The sequence below is a fragment of the Ipomoea triloba genome, chromosome 13, assembly GCF_003576645.1.
Source record: "Ipomoea triloba cultivar NCNSP0323 chromosome 13, ASM357664v1".
Classification (NCBI taxonomy): domain Eukaryota; kingdom Viridiplantae; phylum Streptophyta; class Magnoliopsida; order Solanales; family Convolvulaceae; genus Ipomoea; species Ipomoea triloba.
Genome location: NC_044928.1, coordinates 5,774,124 through 5,791,104, shown reverse-complemented (window position 1 = coordinate 5,791,104; position 16,981 = coordinate 5,774,124). Strand labels below are relative to the sequence as shown.

Sequence of the window (16,981 nt, the reverse complement as noted above, 5' to 3'; positions counted from 1 at the left end):
CTTTTTTTTTTTTAATACAACTAACTCTATTACATTGTACCATCTCTAGTGATGAAACATTTTTTCTAATCACGTTATTTCCGACCACCCGAAAGTGGTCGGAAACACCCTAAATCCGGTCGGAAACACCCTTTCCGACCAATTTTCCGACCACATTGGGTATCCGGAAAAACCATGGTCGGTAATTCCGACCACTCGAAGAAGTGGTCGGAATTTCCGACCACAAATATCAAGTGGTCGAAAACAAAACGTCCACCACCAAAATGGGTGGTCCAGGATTTCCGACCAATTTGTGGTCGGAAATCCCAAATCAGCCGAAGGAAATTGTTTTGATTTCCAACCACGGGGTGGTCGGAAATAATTAATAATTTTTTTAAATAAAAATTACTGTTTCAATATGCATTTTCATACAAATTATACAATGCTTTAATAATTTTAAAACAAGTAATTAACAATTGCATAACCATACTACAAAAATTATACATTTAAATAGTAAATTTAGTTACACATAATGTTTTAATTCTAATATCCACCTCAAAAAAACTATTAATTTTCAATTCTAAAATACTACTTTACAAGTCAAAGGCTTCCTACATTTATACTCACAAGTGCACCATAACTATCAACTCCATGCAAATTAGGAGAAGTAGATTGGAATGACTGCCGAGTTACACCAATAAGTGCAGCAATTTTGAGATTTGAGCACTTGAAATTTGTTTCTCTTCCTTTAATTGCTCAATTTGTTCCTCACAAGCTGCATGTGTAGATGATTGTCCAAATTTTGAATTTCTTTGCCTCTCAGCCTCGGGAAACAGTGTTTGATACCTAAATAATATAATGTAGTCAACACTAGGAACTAAACAAAATTGTAACATGCTAGATGGCTTTAGTAGCTAGTAAGTTTAGGGTGTGAATCTGAAAAAGAGTAAAAGCAATATTACAAGTGCCTACAAAACTCAAACTGAGGCTACTTGCCTGCCTGAAGATTCGGTTATTTGATTAACCACATCACAAAACAAGAAGAAATTCAAATCAAAGGGTACAACTCCGGTGAATCTGAAAAAGAGTAAAAGCAATATTACAAGTGTCTACAAAACCGAAACCGAGGCTACTTGCCTACCTGAAGATTCAGTTATTTGATTAATCACATCACAAAACAAGAAGAAATTCAAATCAAAGGGTACAACTCCGGTAAAACTCCAAAGTGTGTCTGAATAGCTTGAACTGTTTCCCCAATATATGGAAAGCATATAAAACTATGGAAAACTATTAAAAACTATATATATTTTGAGTTTTTTATGATCCTTAAGTAAAAAGCATAAAATTACCACACAATAAGTGTCTAAAGACAAGAAAGAATCATGTTCCATTCAGTAAAGATGCTACTGCAGTTTTTCATTGCAGACCTATTAGAATAAGCAAGAAGGAACAATGTAACATGTCTGCCAACAATGAAATCTCTTAAACCATAATATAAAAGATAAATATTGAAATGCATTGTGTGTATACTATACTTACCGCAACTCTTTGTTGATTTAAGCCTCCAATATATACCCAGTGTCGTTACATTTCAATGCCCTGAAAAATCTAAATAATTACATCACAATTCACAGCAATTGATTACAACAATATCATATATATGATGGACTTAAAGTAGCAAGCTAGGGTGATCATTAACACCACAAATACCTTCTGCACTTTTTCTATCTGCACAAGGTTTCCATATAGCCTCAATGCATCTTGCTTAAACTCCCTCTGTTGTAACAAAAGAAGACAATATTGTGTATATCTTTAACTAAATACACCCTAAGAGTCATACTCAAGTGTTGAACTAATTCTCAAATAACAAAGTAACAAAAAATTTGAATAACAAAGTAAGCAGCAGCACTTGAGTAAAATTAACATTTGAATAACAAAGTAACAAAAAGTTAACAGCAGCAGCACTTGAGAATTAGATCAAATCCAATAAAACACAAAGTGGTTTGCAGGGTCTAAATGACTTGACTTTATCTAAGTTGACATCTCAAATAATGCTTTCTCATTGTCACTCTTAAAATCTACAAGGCATAATAATTAGGCTTCAATATTAAATCCACTGCACTACTTGCAGTACTACATCAAGGATTAGCATTTTAGATTCAACAAATTCAATTTTCATTTTAGATTATTTCAATGCAGTACTACATCAAGGATGAAACCATGGAAACAAACCCTTTCTCTACTATATATGTGTTTGATAATTTACATAAAAATAAAACCATTAAAAGCCCACAACTGACTCTTACAATACAAGGATTAGCATTTTAGATTCAACAAATTCAACCCCAACTAATCAAAGCAGCTTAACCCTCGCACTCTCTAACCTTAGCCCCACAAAATCAAAACGGAAGACATTGCATGTAACTATATGGATACCTGAAATCGGAATTGGAGCAAGAATAGCATTAGGCGGAACCTAATCCGCCGGCGGCGGCAAATCCTTCCGGGGACTGGCAACACTTCTGGCGGCGGCGGTTTCTTCCCTTTCTCGGCGTACCTGCGATTGCTGTTGACGGAGAAGCGCTTCGTCGAAAGAGAGGCCAAGTAGTGCAGCGAGAGGCCAAATTGAAGAAGACCAACCCAACTAATCAAAAAGTAGTCTAAACTTCTACGGAGTAATATTTTTTTTTGGCCAGCGAAAGGCGCCAGTTCTAATTTTTTTGGCGAGCCAGAGGCGGCAACCCAAAAAAAATTACCGCTAAGTTCTTTTTCTTTTTTGGGTTAAAATAATTACAGCCAATTTTATAAAATATCATTTGATATAGTAGATCTAACGGTTGAAAATAAATATAACTTTATATGGAGTAATATTTATAAAAATGACTCACTCATCTTAAAATTCTATAATATTTATATGAATATGATCCTACTCATTTTTTACATGATTTCTCATCCATCAAATCTTGTAAATTAATAGTTTGGATTTGTCCACAAGTTCTCACTTGGAAGTGATTCTCATATAATTATGTTTACCTTAAAATACGAACCCTCTATTTGCTAACACCCCTACTTTTACATAAAAGACAACACTATTACAAAAAATCATTGTCTTTGTGTATTTTTCTTGTAGTGTACTATTAATGGATTGTTCCGAAGCATCTTGGATCCTAATTTGCCCAAATGTATGTGATAAAGTACATACGCAGGTTACACGGTCCAAATACGGGCAAAATACTTTATTGATAGTGAATCGGATACAAGTGAGTTATATCCTAGGTGATTAGCCCAGTCAACGTGACAGTGCGTCAAAGGTTTCCGAGCTACTTAGTTATTTATTGTGAAAACAATCAAAAGTCTTTTCCTCAGCATTAAATGTGGTATATATAGATGTCAGGGAACATATTTTGGTCATTCGGCATGGACACTGCATGGTGGCCATTCGGGGCCAAACGTAGGCCCATTGCCCTTTGACCAAGTGCATGGCGATTATGGATCATAACGGGAGGGACACTCAAAGGTAATAAGGTCAGGTCGACCACTCGAGTGGGCTCCTATGAGGCATGTCTTGCAGGATCTCAAAGGGTGAGAAGGTCGATAAAGGTGACTGGATAGCTTGTCCGATCACTACAGTTTAAGGACCAATCATCGTACGCCCACGATGCCCGGGTAATAATCCCCATCAGTATGTTAAATTGGTTGTTTATATTAAACAACAAAACATGTCAGCATATTACATTATTACCAGTAAATTCTATGTGTCGTGGTCAATTGAAGAAATGCAAATTAAAATTGAAACAAAAATAGTATGAGTCAAATAATTAATGATAAAAAGATAAAGGGAAAATGACACTTTTTCCTCCTATGTTATGTGCTTATAACACTTTTTTCCCCTATGTTATTAAAGTGTCAGTTTTTCCCCCTGAAATGTTAAATTGACATTGTTACCCTTAAAAATAATTATTTCATTCATTTTTCTTCTCCAACAAATTATTACTTATAGGTATGGATGATCACGATTCGGTTCGAACCTAACCAAACACTGTAGCAATCATACCGAAATAGTATGGACGGTTCTGGTTACGATTCATAACCGAAAGAATAAAATTAAATAATTGTTGAACCGTGAACCGGAACTTAATTTAACCACAGTCATATATAGTAAAAATGATCAAACACTTATTGTATTAAAACTTATTCGATTTTGAACCGCCAATCAAAACTTATTTATTTATTTATTTATTTTTATAATTTTATTTCTAATTTAAAAATAGTCTAAATTCAACAATTATTTTATTTTATTTTTTCGGTTCTGAATCATAACCGTAACCTTCTATACTATTTAAGTTCAATTGCTACAGTGTTCGATTAGGTTCGTATCGAACTGTGATCTTCCATACATATTAGTAATAATTGGTTGGAGAATAAAAATAAATGAAATGGTTATTTTTAAGGGCAAAAATGTCAATTTAATATTACAAAGGAGAAAACTACCACTTTTAAAATAACTGAGGGAGAAAAACTGCCACTTTAATAACACAGGAGGAAAAAGTGCTATAAGCACATAACATAGGGGGAAAATTGCCATTTTCCCAAAGATAAATCATGTGGTCTTCTTACCAGTTAACAACAACGAAAAAAAAAGATGAGAATTTCCTACCACCTTGGTGGTCGAAAATAAGGATTAATTTAAAAATTTTAAGTAACCAAAAAAATTTCCGACCACCTTTACTTTGTGGTCGGTATTTCCGACCACTATGTAAGGGTTGTCGGAATTTCCGACCACTTTTCCGTCCACCATCATCCTTTGACGGAAAATTGAAAAAATGTCACCTTTTCCGACCATTTTTCTTGGTGGTCGGAAAAGTGGTCGGAAAATTGAAGATTTCCAGCAGTGTCTCTAAGTTTTCTAGTCTCCAATATCATTAGGAGGTGATTAAGGTATATAGATAAGGGTGAGCAAAATATCAGTTAACCGCTCGCTAACTGCTAATAGATAATCGAACAGACCGAAAAAATTGGTTACCGGTCGACTACGTTCCCACATGGAGTCCAACTTGAAATTTTGTGGTTATCAAGTATTGTGCAAGCACCTTGGTTGGGTTGTCCTATAAAAACCTTGGGGTTGCTTCCATAATCGAATCATATGTACATGTTTAATGGTGAATACTTAGATAGTTATGAGTGTAGTCACAGTGGCGTGGTGGGTTAAGTTATTATATTAATCGATGTAACTATAATTTAGCGATTTATACTGAATTAATATTCCACATTCGCTTGAGTGAGGACGATAATTGTGGTGTATCAAAATAGTGAAGTGAGTGTATGTAGGGTGTACAATGTCGTCCTCTGAGGATTGAGGGTTATTACACGTAATATGCAACAACAATCAGTTAGGCACTAGCATAAGGAAATATACAAGAAGCTAAGTAAACAACAAGTTTGATGCAACGATAATTAAACAAGATAGCACAAACACATATTAACAAGATATAAAACACGAAATAAAGAAATAAGACATAATATAAGCTAGAGAGCATTATCTTCCATTTGCTTCAACAACTTATGGGATTAGGGAGTACAAATAACCAAAGAATCAAAGGCGAATGCACGTAGATATCCTAGTCTAAAGCCACTTCCATGAGCAAATAAACAAGGAACTGCCCCACTCTCGTGACTCATCAATTCTAAGTCTATCAAACACACAAAACATCTAAAACACCCAATTTTCTCTATTTTTATGGGAAGAAAATTTGGTTTATGCATGAGGTGGCTCGAATCTTTGATCTAACTCTCGTTATAGCCAAGAATTCTCCAAATGCATGCTAATGAATGTGTACACCAAACATTAACAAGATTCAAACACAAAACCATCATAAACACATGAACCTACCCTAGGTTAATTAGAGTTCAGCCCAATATGCAATAATCACAAATAAAACATCAAGATAGACAATATAGCATTAGCTCAAGCTCATAAACTAACAATTCATGATTAAATAGCATAAGGAACACAAAAACACAAGTAATAAACATAAATCTTGCAAAAGAAAGAGATAATAAGAAGGAGAACTTATCGATTGAAAATGAGAGAACAATCTTGAAATCCAAACTTCAAATTCAAGATTACAAGCGTCAAAACTGCTAAAGAACCTAAGTAATAGCCTAATCTAACCCTAAAATATGAAATGAGTGAGTAGAAAATGGTTAGGGCTCAACCATGGGTCAGAACCGTGAAAATAAAGCTCAATTCAAGCTCAAATAAGTGGCAGAGCAAGTAGGGACGACCTCAGGGACGGGCGTATGCCACTTGCTTCCTTTTTGAGATCTTAGACGGGCTGAGGGACGGGTGTACTCCTTCCTATACAAATATTCTAGTAAGTACTACAAAATGGATAGAATTAATGGATGCTCATATGGATGGGCATATGCCTGGGCGTACCACTTCTTCAGTTTATACACTGTTTTGATTTGCACAACCTTGTCATTCTCCATTCATTTTTATCTTGAAAGCTTTAGAGTTTTACTTTGAGGTCTTCATAAGAGTTGTAGCCCTTCAAATTTTCTTTCCAATGGCATAAAAATCACTTCATTTGGACATTCCTATGCTGAGATATGATCCAAATACCAAACAGTGGAAGAGCTATGCGGGAATTTCAACTTCTTACACTTTTCTTCCACTCTTGTCTTGGTTTGCCCATATGATCAAAACCATTGAAAATACCATTCTTTGGCTCCCTTGGAAGTATTTTATCCATCCTCTTAGTTTTTTCTTAGCTCCCATTGACTCCTAATGCATCAAAAGTGCTCCAAAACCATTCAATTCATATAAATTATATCATAAGATTTACACCTAAACACACAAATGAATCGAATGGTGAACACTTTGGAAAAAATTATAACAAATGGCAAGGAAAATAAGCTTAAATGCAATGTAAAAATATGAAAAATTAGACACTCATCAACTTAAATCTTTGCTTGTCCTCAAGCAAATAACACAAATCAAAGAAAAACAATAAAAAGATTGCCTAAAAACTCTACCAAAGCAAATTCAAAAATACTAACAAGTATTCAACAAAAGAATCAATTGAATTCTCAAACACCTTGAATTTATCCAAAAGTTTGAGTAAATATGGAACAACTCTTTTTTTTTTTTTTTTTTTTTAAATAAGAACAACTCTTTTTAATTAACCAAAAGCTAGAAAGAATTTGACACACTCTTACTCGGAAACACTCATGCCCTAGGATTTTACAGTATATATGAAACTCCTCACCACACAACCTAAACACAAGACATGGTTCAAAGGACTTGGGGAAAAAAGCATGGACAATGGTGAAAAGTGGATCCCAAAGCAAAAGATAGACAAAAGTAATGCAGAAGTCCTAAGGCCATCTACACCAGCGTATACTGAAGAGGATCATGTCAGAAAAGTTGCTATGCTGGTAGTGAGAGGAGAGGAGAGAGAGGGATCAATTTTTAAACTTTGCTATGTCAGCAAATATGGGTTATTTCTACAGTAAAAAAGGGCATCAATTTTTTTTTAACTCGCGCACAGCAGCCACCCAGCAGTGCACGCGCCCGCTGGGCGAGTCAGGCGCGCCTGACATTCTTTTTTTTTTTTTTTAGTTTATTTTTTATTTTTTATTTTTAAATTAGATTTGTTTATTATTTTTTCCTCCCCTCTCATTTTCTCTGTACTAATCACACTTACAAAAACTCCTCAGTAACCGTGAAATAACCCCATTGATGAGGATGCTCTAATCAACCAAACATTCATCATTTCCCAAAGTCCTTTTATTTATGAACACAAAATGTGACATAAGCCCCTCATTTCACACTTTTTGCAAGGCTTTTAACATTTTTAACTTATTTGCAACTTCTAGAGCTTCACCTTAGAGAATAGAATACCCCATCAAAGATTAAGATTTGGAAGTAATTCAAGACCCTGCTCCTACAAAGTTGCATTGGTCTTAGCATCTTTTTTTTTTTTTTTTTTTTTTCCTTTTTAAGATTGTCTCTTTTGCGTCCTTACAAGCCCACAAATTGCCTCTTTCATAACGGGGAGGGGATTAAAATATACCTCACAAACTCTCCTTTTGCCTTATTGCCACATTTTGTTTACTTTGAATTATCAACCAATTAAACCAAACAAACCAAAGACTTGCGCACACTAGAGTCGGGAACAATATGGGCAATATGAGAACAAGAAGAGCTAATAACTTAATGGGCTAACATTGAAAGAACAAGGCTTGGCTCAACTTGGTTACACCATTACACCTAAAGAAATGTAAGGTAAATGGAGTGAAATATATGGATGTGGTGGAGGTATAACTAGTGCCTTTATCATCCCATGGTCTCATGTGTGAGGTGTGGCTCTAAATTCTCAAAGTGGTAAGTGTCAACTTCTAAGAGCTTTTAAGGGAAAAAAAAATCAAAAGATGTTAAGATATTGAACACAAAATTTTTAAAAAATATCCAATTTTTATTCACCCTCACACTTAGAAATTACATCGTCATCAATATGAAAGAAAATAAAGCACAAAGGAAGAAAATGGTAATACAATAAGTACAAGGAGTACAATCTCTACTATCTACAGCAAGTAAAACACTGTACACAACTTAAAACTAAGAAAGTAGAGAAGGAATGTGAGACTCCCCTAATGAATCTCTTAGTGCCAAAGAGTCATCATGAAACCTACTTGAAATTGAGCATACTCTTTAGTGTCACTCATAGAGTCAAGAGAATATACAAATGAAAGCACAAGTGAAAGCATGATATATCAAAAATCAAAGTGTAAAGAAAAATAAAGAAATGATAATGCATTAAAATAAAGGATAACATGAGGTGCCTCCCATAAAGCGCTAAGTTTAACGTCGCTAGCTCGCTCGACTCAACCTCAATTTTTGCTCATCCTTCAAGATATCGGGGAAGAACATTTCCTCCTTAGCAAACTTATCTTCCAAATATTTTCTCAAATGGTGACTATTAACAAATTCCTTTAAGATAAGTTCGCCACTCCAATTCCTAGGATTCCATTTCTCTTCATTCTATGTTTTATGCATCTTTCTTCAAATCCATTCTTGACCCATAAGTTTAACAAGGATTTCTTCCTAAATAATCATCTTGGTAATAGAGGTGAGATTGATCAATCTCAAAGTCTACATTCTCATTCTTCTCTCTATTTTCCTTTCTTTAGGAGAACCTTGAATCTTCTTTATGCATGCACTAATATGAATGAAAAAATTCTTAAACATGAAGATTGGCTAATGGTGACCTCCACCTTTACGCGCAATCAAATTAACATTTAAAACTTTTCAAACTAGAACGAGTGCTAATCATATTCGAATTTCACAATATTCATGCAATTTTATATTGCGTTTCGTAATCATGTCGCATGATACTGGCATAATATTTAGATTATTTTTTTTATATCACAAATTCACAATTAAGTTTCAGATTCACTTAAATTGTATTATATGTTCATATTGGAGTTAATTTTTAAAATGATACTTCGACTGACCTTTTCTTAAATTGGTCATATGACTTTTAATTGCATTCAAATTGGTCCTCCGACTATTGAAATTTAAGTCATATTTGTCCTCCGTTAGCATTGGAGTCAAGTTGACGTTAAAATGGAGGGCAAAACAAGAAATTCAGCTCATCTGCTCTATTTTAATCATATAACTACTCCATTTTCGCATATTGCGAAGCTTTTTCGTGAAAATTATGTATTCATTTCTTCAAACTGTGACAAAAAATACTTCTTGATTATGTTTGACATGTAATGAACATGTTGGTTCCCTAATAAAAATTAGGTCTAACTCAATGACCAAATATGCAATTTTTCCTAATAAAAATTTAACATTTTTATCATAATATTTTTCATTTTCTTTTTCTTTTTCTTTTATATCATGTTCATTTCCTTATTAAATTCCTTAAAAAGGAGAAATATTATTAAAATTTTAAAAAGAAAAAGAAAATTATTATGATAAAATGTTAAATTTTTATTAGGAAAAAATTGCATATTTGGTCCTTGAGTTAGACTTGATTTTTATTAGGGAACCAACATATTCATTACATGACAAACATAATCAGGAAGTATTTTTATCGCAGTTTGAGGAGAGGAATATCTAATTTTTACTAAAAAATCTTCATAATATGTGAAGATGGAGACGTAATATGATTAAAATAGAGTAGATGAGCTTAATTTCCCGTTTTGCCCTCTATTTTAATGCCAACTTGACTCTAATGCTAACAGATGATTAGTATGACTTAAATTTCAATAGTCAGATGACCAGATTTGGTGCAATTAAAAGTCATATGACCAATTTAACAAAATGTCACAGTCGGAGGATATTTTAGAAATTAACTCTTCATATTTTGTATAAATTATAAGAAGTGTGTTTATCTATCAACATTGAAATTTATGTAAATTTGAATTAATTATATATAATTCATCTGAAAGTAAATTACATGAACATTTAATATGCGCAGTAGCATCAACACTACGTACATGATGCACCTAGTATTACAAGTTTGGAATGCATATATAAAACTCATTCGAGACAGGAAAAATGAGTTAATGTCATATGAGATTCTTTGAATATAGTAATTTTTTTATATTTAGTCCTAAACTTTTAAAATGGTCACTCATAGTTCTTCGACTTTCAAATTGTTACCATCAGTGGTCCAAGTTAACCACTCATGATCCTTCAACTTTTAAAATATAATCAGCCTTGGTCCGTCTAAAAAGACTACGATTGGTTAAAATTTGATAATTGGATGGTTAACTTGGATCACGGATGGTAACAATTTGAAAGTCGAAGGACCTGATCAATTTGAAAATATAAGACTAAAGATGACAAAATCACTATACTCAAAGGAGCACAGATGGTATTAACTCTGAAAAATGTAAGCAGTGTCTCATGTCTTAAAAGAAGGAAATAAATGTGTGGACAATGTTATACGTCAAATCAGGCAACAAGAAAGAGTGATATTTTAATACTCCACCACTGGATTTCGATTATGTGACGTTTCAATAAAAAGATCAAAGTCTTAGAGAAAGTATCATCCGAGTAGAAGGTGCTTGGTTAATCAAATATTAAAAAATTTAAAAATTATTTTTTGAATTTTTAAACAATCTATAATATTCTATTATGTAAAGGTCATGGGTTAAAACGCGAAGTTTAGATGCGTGAGAATATATCATTCCCTTGCCGCCGCTTCTAATTGTCAATGTCCCATCAATTACCGTTTGGTGCAAAATTCATTAATCGAGACTCGTAATCAATTAAACCTTAATTAGGAGACTTTTCCATTTCTTCGACCAAACTTCCAAAATAAATACTAACAGCTGTTCTATATTATATTATTTTTTTGCCAGATCACAAGTTATCCTAAGCCCGTATCATACTTATTACACTAATATAATGCCATTGGGCGAACCAAATTAATGAGCAAAGTGCTAGTCAAATTTGTTCTTTTATACAAGAGAGGTTTCAAACTTCTCACTTCTATTATATTAAAAGATAAGAGTGCATGACTAGCTCAGGCCAACCAAGCTGTTTGTCTTATATCTACACTTATAATAAGAGCCAATAATGTTAGACCCCTAACTGAAACTAAAATAATGTTGGTGTAATAATCTGCTATAACATATTGTACTTTGTGTTCTTCTTATTGTGCAACCTCTAATTAAATTCTCAATATATCCTAATCATTTATAATTTTACCAAATTCTTTCCGTTAAATATAACGGAAGTTTAATATTAAATTCTTTAGGCAATTTGTTTCTTTATTGCAGTTTTCGAACAAATTGGCAATATTCTATAATACAATTCTGTATAGATTCCTAACTTAAAATTAGAATATTGAAGTCTTAATAGGATTCTATAATACAATTTTGTATAGATTCTTAACTAAATCATTAGTGTACCCAAAATAACAATATATAAACCGCTCCCCTTCTTACTAGTATTCAAATAAAACTAAACCTAACATATTCTGCAACACACCATCTATTTGACATTGTATAGGTATGATTGTCAAAATATTATCATGCTAATTCTATTATTTGTATCCTTGTATGTAATGTTGTGGTTCTCATATTGTTATGTAAATATATCTATTGTATAATATGCTCATCTATACTTGTATCCTTGCATGTAATGTTGTGGTTCCCATTATATTATTTCATAACATCCTTTATGAACATATTTTTCATGGCACAAGGATATTAGTCATGACAAATGCAGTAAAGTTAATTGATATTGACACACAAACTGTGGGATGGAGTTGTACAGTTCAATGTCATTAAGAAAAATGAACCAAAAAACTCTATTGCAACACTTGAGAAAAAAGTATATGCTCATCGTCTTTGAGAATGAAACTATAAGTAAATAGTACGGAGTACAAAATTTCTCATTATTATTATTATTATTATTATTATTATTATTAGTATTATTATTATTTTTATCATTATTAGTATTATTATTATTATGAAGATGCTTTCATTCACTACCAACATCATTGTAAATGCTATATCTAAATGTAAGGAACTCGAGTTCAATCAATAGTGTTTCATAATGACATTGGAATGTATGTTATCACTTTACAAGCTAACAAATGGTACATCATCTCAAATGTCATTCTCAAATCTGTCCGGACGAACTATAAAGTATTTGATTACAAATACAATTACACAGATTTTAAATGGTCGGACCGGTGTCCAAACAAGTGACAATGGTGACACGCAATTTGCTCCCATGTAAGTGGTTTATTTGTTTCTACTTTAATTGTAATTTAGTTATTTACAATTTCGTTATGTTTTATTAAAATATACTAGTATTTTCACCCGTGCGTTGCACGGAATGAATTTGTTATAATATTTTAAGAAATATTTGAATCGATATACAATTATATAAATTATAACATCGAATATGAGTATGAATAAGTGTATAAATGCAATAATAGTATGAGTCTTCCTTGCATGCAACAAATATCACAAAAATTTAGTGTTCTAAAATAAGTGTATAAATGCAATAGGTAGATAATTTACATTATTGCATCATATTCATTAATTTAATTACTTGTCGGTTAGTTATTGCAAGATCTTAAGGTACACTTATATTTTGATATTCAGTAAGTATAGCTATATTAGAGAAAAATTTACATGGGAGTAATGCGATAATCAGTTGAGTAATTGTTGGTTGACCGTAGAGCGTTGTGTTGGACGAAGAAGATGATATATAGTGAAGATGTTATTGACCTTCACTATATATCATCTTCTTCCTTCAACACGTTGATATTCTCTGGACAAATAACTGTTGAAAAAAATTAGCATAAAATGGCATTTTACTGGCAATATTGTGGTACAAATATATGTGGGGTCCACTTTCGATTTGGGTCGGGTCAAAGTAGATTCGTGTTCTTCGTAGTTAGACGAAAAGATTGATATATTGTACGCTCAAAACTGATAATTGGTGAATGAGAAATTGGTTGTCAAAGTTAACCCATTTGAGTTAGAAAAATATAGAGAAAAACCTTTCAAATAACTTTTGTCCCACATTGGTTTGAGAAGTGGTTTGCACCACTACTTATACAAGAGTTTTTCTAAGGCTTATTGAATTGTATAGCATAGAGGCTCTCTCTCGCGCGCAGGGGGGGTGGGGGGTGCAGATGAAATCACAATATTACGCAAACCATACCATAATACTATCAGTCTGTTTTGGGCGGACATATAATCCTATTACGAATAGGAACGTAGGGAAGAATATATTTTATTAGGAATTCTATTTTAATTTACAATTGTATTAGGAATAGGAATTGTATTGCCATATTTTACAATATTACGCAAACCATACCATAATACTATCTTTACAATATTACGCAAACCATACCATAATACTATCGGTCTGTTTTGGGCGGGAAGTTAAAACTGAGGATATTGTTTTTATTAATAGTATAGATAAGCATCGAGACTATTTTTTTGATTTTTAATAGTTTAACTTTTTTTTCTCTCTCATTGTTATATGACTACTTTAACCAATTAAGGAACACTAATTTAAAAATACGCATTGGACATTGGTTTAATCGTGCAACGTGCGTGTGATAACTTAGTTATATTATAAATTGTGTGGTTTCATTCATCATATCAACCTCTCACTGTCAATTTCACACCCCAAATTCTTGTTTTGAATTTTCATCCGCCAGTGACGCACTACGTCCATTTCAATCCTAAACAGGACAGGCAGAGATTTCTGTCTGCTTCTGCCCTCCCCCGTTTGCCGCCGCCTATTCTCGATCATCTAGTAAACTAGGAAGAATATGCCTAGTTGCTTCCATAAGCTTGGACTTATGTGAAGTCTGCCGCCACTATGTGTGTTTTGAGTGAAGTTTGTCTTTTGATTTTAGTCATTAGAAGATCATAAGACGATAAATCAATCTAAATTATTTATAGTTAATCGATTTAAATCAAGAAAATCAATAAATAGTTCTCACATAAAGTGAAATTTGATTGGTTATCAAATCAATTGTGTGACCAACTTGGTTGGGTCATTCTTCTAAAAAAATCTCGGGGTTGCTTCCATAACTGATTCATACGTACAGGTTTAATGGTGTATAGCTTAATAATTATGAGTGTAGTCATGATCACGTGGTGGGTTAGGTTATCGATCTATGCAAGTTTAATTTAACGTTTTATACCGAATTAATATTCCATGCCAAGTTAATTAACCTAATGTCATTCGCTTGAGTGAGACAATAATTGATGTGTTAAGTTTTTTGACTTATGGTAAGATTATACATTTATTATGTTGTCAAGCACTTTGTGCTCAGATGGTATGTAGTGACTCTCCCATATGGAAGGTTATAAGATAGATCCTTAGGGGAGACGTTGTTGACTTATAATGTAATAGAGTCTGTAAGATAAGTTGGATCGAATGATATGATGAAAGCCCTCCAAGATAGTAGCTAGGTTATTATCAATATTATTTTAATTTTAGAAAAAGTATCAAATAGGCTCGTATGAGCCATTGAACTTAAAAATTAAAGTGTGCAATCAAACCATCAAACAGGTAATGTATGTGCAATTGATACATTTTTTCATTTCTTTTAAAGCAATTTGAGTTGAAAACATTTCATCTTTCCTCCCAATTAGTATGGTAAAGGAAATGGCAACTCTTAGTACATACCATGTAAACAGTATGTTCAAATTCTATAACAAAAAATTGAAAAAGTCCCATTTACACAGTTTTTTTTCGTTTGATAGTTTAATTGCACACTTTTAAGTTCAATGATTCAATTGTACAAATGGAATAAGTTTAGTGGCATATTTAACACTTTTTTCCTTAATCTTTAAAGTGAAATGTAATCTTGATTTTTAGCTTGTTACCATGAACCTTTTGAAAAATAGTTATAATGCACATATTTTTTGAATCTAATTTTGTATGGAATAGAAAAGAGCCAATCATTATTGCATGCAACATGGTCTACACAGCTGTGTGCAACATAAATAAAAAGTAATTTTTAATGTACTAAAAGTACATTATTTTTGAACATAAAGTACATTATTTTAGAGTACATTATTTAAGTACTAAAATTACATTATTTTATATATACTATGAAATAATGTACCATCGGTACAAAAATAATGTACTTTTAGTATAATAAAAATGTACCTTATATTCATGGTCCACACATCTATGTGGACCATGGTTCACACAATAATTTGCCGAAAAGAGCGACTAATATTCTTTTAGGGTTACCTTTTCAGCCGGGTGAGGAGTGCATGTATTGAATTATCCAACGATAGACATAGTGTTTCTCGTACTAAAAGGGTTAGACCTCAGTGGAGATTTTGGTGTGATAGTTGAGAAGTTTTTGTAGGTATGATTAGAAAAGAGAAAATGAAAGTGAAGGAAAAAAAAAAGAAAAAAAAAACACAAAATATAAAGTTGAAAACAAAATTAATGTATTTACGCGCCTAGACGGGCGTGAGAATTATGTCTCACGCACGTGACGCGGAGTCCTTTCTCACACTGGGGGGCCCAACCAAAGTCTGCAAAAACCCTCATTTGTAGGGCATTTCCTCCCCTTCTCTCTTCCACCATGTCAAAAAACTCAATAAAAGTTGTGTAAAAATAACTAATGGGGAGGGCCTTATGATAGCAAGCTAGTTACTTTCTTTGGAGTTATCCCTCTTGATTAAAAAAATTATTGGGCGAAGGCTTGAATAGCCGAGTCCAGTGTCATATAATCGAAGCGTGACTTTAACTGTAACGCAAATATAAAGAAATAAAGTTGCACATTCACTATTAGTTATAATCCTTGACATATGATAAGTATTTAATCTAACAATTAATATCATGCAAGTATTGAAAACGGATTATTAACCAGAGGCTGGAAGATCGGTATGCAAATACAATAAAAGTTTGAATCAAAACATTTTAGGTACTCAACCTTGTTAAGTACTTAAGTCGATAATGTCATATTCTCTAACAGATATATTATCTTGTCTAGCAACATTATCGCTTAGGGGCTGCAATACTGTTTTATGATCTTGACTAGTATGCACATGAATGAAGCCATCAAACCACAAATTTCAAACACGTAATCCCATACATCAAGACTTCATTTCAAACATATATTAGTTTGGAATTTTGAAAAAATATATAGAGTTAATTTCAGCAGTGGTCCTCCGACTATGTTGATTTTTAAAAATTAGTTTCCGATTTTTAATTTGGAAAATTTAAGTCACTTAACTTTCAAATTCTTTCTAATGTTGGTCATTTCGTCAAATTTTAGTTAAGTTGATGTCAAATGAAAGGGTAAAATTGTCCGTTCACATTTTTAGTGTATTATTACTCTTATTTCTCTTGTCCTATACGCTATATATATGAATATAATTAATCTCGCTCGAACTCTCAATCGAAGCCATATATATATATATATATATATATATATATATATATATAGAGAGAGAGAGAGAGAGAGAGAGAGAGAGA

At 32.6% G+C, this 16,981-nt stretch overlaps 1 protein-coding gene across 1 annotated transcript; it reads right to left on the bottom strand.

The window, feature by feature from the left end:
• Positions 1–974: 974 nt before the first annotated feature.
• LOC116001098 lies at positions 975–14,284 on the bottom strand. Its single transcript, XM_031240997.1, has 5 exons — positions 14,136–14,284; positions 2,416–2,623; positions 1,690–1,755; positions 1,519–1,578; positions 975–1,056 (listed from the first exon to the last, which is right to left on the bottom strand). Exons 1-4 carry the CDS (start codon positions 14,282–14,284, stop codon positions 1,564–1,566), a joined length of 438 nt encoding a protein of 145 aa, XP_031096857.1. The 3' UTR covers positions 975–1,056; positions 1,519–1,563.
• Between the last annotated feature and the right edge of the window lie 2,697 nt (positions 14,285–16,981).